The following is a 6,513-nucleotide window of genomic DNA, read 5'->3' as shown; positions in this document are numbered from 1 at the left end:
GATATGAATACTACAATTGTATATTCCAGCACGGTATCTAAATTTAAAAAAGAAATTATGGCCTACTTCAAAAAATAGTAAGTTTCGTGAATAGCAATATTGAATGTAATAGAATCTGAATTATAATAAAAAAACATTAAAAATATTTAAGACCATGCAATCAATATATTGAAATCATTTTGAGTTATAAACGCATTTCTATCATTTGGTGAAAATTTATAGCGATTTCATTATTGTTTTTCCTTCTGCATGAAGGTCCGTGCAGACCAAGAGAACACATAAACGTCCGAAAGAATATTTCGGACGATTAATGGAAAATGGAACGTGGACTGAAATGGTAGGAAGAGTTACAAGAAAGGTAAGTAAAATAATTATATATTATACTAAATTGAAATATTTATCGTCGCATTAGATAAACTTATTTACGCATTTATAAACAATTTGTTTTTATTTATTACTACACACGATGAAACTTTTATTAATTTATCCAGTATAATATCAAGAAAACCATTCGTATGTAAGAAAAAAATGTAGTGAAATGTTTTTCTTCTATATGCTGATTAATTAAATCTTGCAATTAGATTAATTAAGAGACCGATTTAATAAAGTAACACAATGTAACAGAAAAGCGATCTGATATTATACTTAGTCTAATTTTTTGCTGAGCACGTTCTGTTTAATTAATACAGCTAATAATTCAGCAAATGTTAAATAAGTACGAATTAAATGAAACTTGGTATGATTCTTTAATTAAAATAAATAACCAAACTATTTTTGTATATACAGACAAAATAAAAAATTAATTTTCCACGAAATATTTCAAAATGTTTCATTACACATAAAAAAATTCTTTCATCTTTAGATTAAAATAATAAACGAAAATTAAATTTTTTAGCAACTATAATCGATATTTTAAATTTTCTATATAACTGCTATATAATTTACAAATCGATATAAGTTTATTGCCTGTTTTGAAAGTAATGAATATTTTAAATTAAAAGTAAAAATAAATTATCTTTGCCAGTAGAAAACACAGAGATTTAATATTAAAACTGATTAATTTATTGATTTTAATCTTCAATTCGAAAAGCTTCTGGTAAAAACTTAATAAACCAAGAATAAAAACTGAATTATTGTTTAAAATGAATTATATAAGTAGCAGAAGCTCAGTATAAGTTTTGAGTACTGCACTGCAATCACGAAAACTAACTAGGTACGTGAAATTATCTATATATTTGCCTTATACATTAAAGAATCATATTAATAATTTACGTATTATAGACTATATTAATTGATGTTAATATGTTTTAATATTCTATTAAATTAGTTGATTTATACACTGAAGACGGAGTCGAAATATGACTACGAAATTGACGTTTGTGCTGTTTTTTCTTGCGAACCATTTGTTTACTCACGAAACTTTCGCTGGTAAGTTATATATTTTACAATAGAAATAGAAGATCGAAGCTAATAACAAACAGTTTTGTAATATATTGACTGTATTATTTATTAATTTCTAAAGTTTTAACAGAGAATTTACTATTTTGTTTTATTTTAACTGCATATACCTAATTCCTGTTATGTTGTAAAACTTATATAAAATAGATTTATAATAGGAAAATATGGTATAATAGTGATCTTTTGTTGTTCTATGAATTGTAGTAATTATTCGCGAATATAATTTAAAAATTTAATTAATACGAACTTCGCGAATGTCGCGGTTAATTGAAATCTATTTGAGGGAGAGACATTCTTAAAATTAAATGTCTATGATTTCAAAACATATGAACTGATAGTGAGTTAATTAAAAATATATTTAAATATGAATGTGACTGTAATCAACGAGTAGCATTTGGGCACAAATTATTATAATAATGTAGAAATGACTCGAAATTTAAACAGCTCAGCAACAAGTTACTTAATTTTTTTGGCAAGATTTAGTTGCGCTAACTGTTATCACATTTTATTTTAATAAGTTTTATTTTTAATTATTATAAAACTTCAAACATTTTAGTCCTCATATAAAGGATATGTTTATAAAAAATTGTAAGTGCTAATAACGAGTAAAATCGTCGTTAAGTCTGACTGTACTCCAGATACACAAGATCCCTTTCACATTTCACTTCGTGACGTTAAATTATTGAAATATGATATTATAAATTTCTTAAATACAAAATCCTTTATGCAAAATTTCAGATTATTTCGAAAAATGGCATAGGCGTTTTTAAGCTTCAAACAGAATAAACAAAATCATGCACACACTAACATATATCTATACAGAAAAACTCATGAATAGTTCTTTTTACTTATTTTTGCGTTCTTCGATGTTTCAAGATTCTCTGAGTTTAACACATGTAAAAATATTAAAGGGGAATTTTAAAAATTAAATGAAACGTTATGCTACCTCTCTGATATAATTGTGGGTGCAAAAGTAGGTATGTAGTTGTTATAATGGAGAAAGGCTTACAGTGAAAATATAGGAAGAAAAAACATGCATTTTAATTTACAAATATTTCCGAAGATAAGACGATTTTCAGATAAGACGAGGTATATATTTTGATCAAATTTTTATACTTTTAACATATATCTGCCCTATAAGATGACCCCCAAAGTATTAACGGCCTATCAACTTAGTTTAGATCAGTAATCATCATCTGGATAATAATACTGTATAGCATATACGGAACTATATCCTATTTTTAATTTTTCGAATAAANAATTAATATCGCGGTATACAGGGTTGAGCCTAACATAGGCTAAACAGTAAACAGGAATAATAAAACTAAAATACATTATTACAAATAAACACAATAAATGAGAAAATACAACTAATATATACATTTACATATACCTGCTCCAGATGGCTGTTTACATTGCCGTAAACAGCCATAGGAGCCCCTCTTCCAGTAGAGGATGGCACAGACACAGAAGACTCAGTTGAAGATTTTAATGTTCTTGATGAACTTGATTAGCGCCTCATAAAGTTTCTTGTTGCTAATCAGGCAATCAAAAGTACAGGGCCATGCGATGTTTTCTTCCAAAGCGGCTGAAATTATAGTTTTCCTTTCCTTGTTGTATAGCTGACAGTAGCACAGGATATGCTCGCTGTCCTCCCAGGAGGCAAGGGGGCAGGGACAAAGCCCGTCTCCCTTGTTGAGGAAGCGGGCCAGGTAGCTCCTCAGGTTGCCGTGACCGGTGATAAGCTGTGTGAGTTCGTAGTTAGGGATGAAGTGGTGATATTTCTTCCTGTCAGTGATTGAGGGAAGGAATCTGTGTACCGTCCTTCCGGTGTTACTGTTGTTCCACTGGAATTGCCAGCGGCCAATGAAGTAAGTGTGCAGATTCTTTCTGACCCAGCTTAAGGGGATCTTGTCATACGTACTGTCTTTGAGATTGGTGATTGCTTTTCTAGCTAGCAAGTCCGCCTGCTCATTGCCCTTGATACCAGAGTGGCCCCTTATCCACTTAAGAATAATTGGGGTCCGAAGGGTATCTAAGACACACAGAATATTTTTAATTATTGGAAGTTTGGTATTACCTTTTCTAATTTGGTGTAATGCTACTCTGCTATCAGTGTTTATAATGATTTCACTTCCTTTAAGCTTCCCACTATTGTTGGTGACAAATTCAATGGCTTTCCAAATGGCAAGAGATTCGGCTTGATTGTTCGAACAATAATTCGCCAGCCTGAAATATTTCTGGTAGGTGGTTTTACCCGTTGTTGAGTGAATTACAATAGCACCCCCCGTACCATCGTCTGTGTGGGAACCGTCCGTATAAATATTGATACTATTGCTTGTTTGATTGTAGTTGTCGAGGGAGATTTCATAGTTTTTATTCCTTGCGGGATGTAGGTTTAATGGTGTCGTGATATCCAGCCCCTTTTCTGTGATAAGGGTTGACAGATTAGGAATGACATCTCCTACCACAAAAGGAGCTATCTTTTTGTCATAGTCTTCTTTAGTGATTTTCTTTTCGGCTAGCTTCCTCATATTATAAGAGATATACCTTTCTGCTATAAGTAGGTCCACTGGCATCAGGTTTGCTATCGCCAGGAGCCCGTCAGTCGGGGCTGTCCTATACGCCCTTGCCACATAGATGGCCGCTAGCCTCTGAATTGATAACAATTTACGCTTAATATGAGCGTTTGACACCCTGTATCCCCAAACTTCACAACCGTAGGTGATAATCTGTTGGGTTACCGCCACATAGGTGGCCCTCCTGGCCCTGTAGCTCAGACCCCATTTATTACGGGCGATAGAGGCCATGGCACATGAGACCTTCGTTGCTTTGTCATAAATACTGTATATGTGCTCCTTCCATAGCAGCTTCTGGTCCAGGATCAGCCCAAGGTATCTAATTGCCTTTGTGTGGGGTATCCGCTGATCCATGATCTTGACTGAGGGGGGTTTTTGTAATGGGTTACCTCTGGGGAAGAGCATGCAGCTGCTTTTCTTATAGTTGATCCTAAGATTGACCTTACAGCTCCAGTCATAGACCAGAGTGAGAAGGCCATTCATTTCCTCTTGCAGCTTCTCTTGATTCGGGTGGGACATCACTAAGACTGTATCGTCCGCATACCCTTGTACCATTGCATCCAAAGGCCTGCCCTCCTGAAGGTTAAGTAACCCATTGTAGAGAATGTTCCACAGCAGTGGGTCTCTTACTCACTAAAAGATACACAAATAGCAGTACTGAGTTAAACAATTTCAGCAATTTTCCTTTGAAAATAAATAACTATCCATGAGAAAACCTGAATGGAATATCAGTATTGACAACACATTGATGTTTTTAAACAAATATGTGCCTTGTTTATCCCAACTATGCACATATTTGTCATTTGTTGTTAGACAATAGCTAGTCCAAAAATCTGCATAACAATACTTCTCTAAATTCGTTACTCTCTATTCTCGTTATCTGCAACGTGTAGTTGTACATAGAGTTCAATATAATATTGGCACAGTTTACACATTAGGAAAGATAATTGCTATGCCAAACATAAATGAAATTTTAATAGAGAAATTTGGACATATTTAGAAAAGCGAAACAAAAAGAAGAAAAACACAGGGGTGAGACAAAATAATCCGAACACCAACAAAAGATCACTTTTTTTTATTAATTAAGTATACTCTTTTTTGCAGATAATACATTGGAAATGCGTGGAGGAATAAACAAATATAAATCAGGAATAACATTAAATGTCGATTTTGTACCATTCTTTATATTAATAATCATGTGAGACTAATCGGGGGTAGGATGTAACTAGTTCTTGACACTTTAATCGACTCAAAATTTTGAGGTCCGGTCTCGCTTGTCGAAAGGATGGGTTTTTTTGAGCGGAAGAGTTATAGAGTTAAGGATCGTTAGATCTTATTCACGTAAGGATCTGACACCAATCTATCAATTTATCGCGGATAGATACGCTTTTAAGTAAGGTCGATTTACAGGAATGGAGATGGTAATGTAGGAAGAAACGCACACCAATCCAAGTTTATTAACACTATACCCATTTATTGTAAAACGTATTTACATGGTTATAGATTATTAAGGGTTCGAGAGCACACATCTCTCTTAGGGTTAACATTCCTTATAGGTAATTCATTCCAGGTAGGTAGCTAACAATATTTAATAGTCGTGTCCCTAACCGCGTTTGGAAAGTACTCGAGAGAGAGTAACAATGTTACTATCCTGGTGGATAGTAACATTGTTATCCTGAAGGATTGCGTCGTCATCTTCCCGGTCACTCAAAATATGCAAACTCCGGTATATGGAAACTCAGTACATTAAGATTTTTCTACATTATTACTTTATCACTGAGTACGACTTTCGACAAAAGTTAAATCAAATCGCACTCCAAAATACGTAAACTTTTGCAATGCTTGACTACGGGTGTCACTTAATACCCAGTGATGTTTATGTCAGGACATCAAGGGGTAAACTCTAGACATAAACACCACCGGAAGTGGGAAACACAGTAAAAGTTAATTTTTTTCACCATATCATATATTTTACAAAGTTTTTATGTAACTATGTTTTGTACTCTGAAATACTATATACGCTGTTTCATATTTAGAAGCGTGAATGTTTAAGAGATTTCGCTATAGCAGCATTGTCATTCATACCGGTATAATCTCTAACTACAGATAGGAGATTTTCACTAACACTAATATCCATATGTTACCACTAAAGCTCGAAATCCGTTAATGTGTACATTACCTAGCTAATCTGCAGATTAACTAGGGTGATCCGTTAAAGCTGCGAAAATTATTCCATTTCTCAAATTACCTAGGTAATCTGCGAATTACCTACTAGGCACTCGGTAAAGTGAAAATAAAATCTTTGCTGGAACAACAGCAACGTTTCTTTCTGTACGCTTAAATTAACATAATGTTATTTATTTAATTTTCAATATATAAAGAATCAAGTTAATACAATCAACAAATTAGTTGATTGAATCAATCATCAATCAATTAAAAAAACTTTAATACAAAAATCAAACGGTTTAAAATATTA

At 33.0% G+C, this 6,513-nt stretch overlaps 1 protein-coding gene across 1 annotated transcript in view; it reads left to right on the top strand.

Moving 5' to 3' along the window:
- Positions 1–310: 310 nt before the first annotated feature.
- The window catches only part of LOC111613042 (glutamate receptor ionotropic, delta-2-like), a gene marked incomplete at its 3' end in the record, with an annotated part of 9,826 nt that continues 3,623 nt past the window's right edge, over positions 311–6,513 (top strand). The window contains exon 1 of the mRNA XM_023354345.1: positions 311–358. Within this exon, the coding sequence (XP_023210113.1) occupies positions 311–358 (48 nt within the window). The remainder of the gene's footprint in view (positions 359–6,513) is intronic.

This window comes from Centruroides sculpturatus, unplaced genomic scaffold, assembly GCF_000671375.1.
Source record: "Centruroides sculpturatus isolate CEXI.00-Female unplaced genomic scaffold, Cexi_2.0 scaffold1585, whole genome shotgun sequence".
NCBI classification, from domain to species: Eukaryota; Metazoa; Arthropoda; class Arachnida; order Scorpiones; family Buthidae; genus Centruroides; species Centruroides sculpturatus.
The sequence above is the reverse complement of the archived record's forward strand: the minus strand, read 5'-3'. Positions and strand labels throughout refer to the sequence as shown.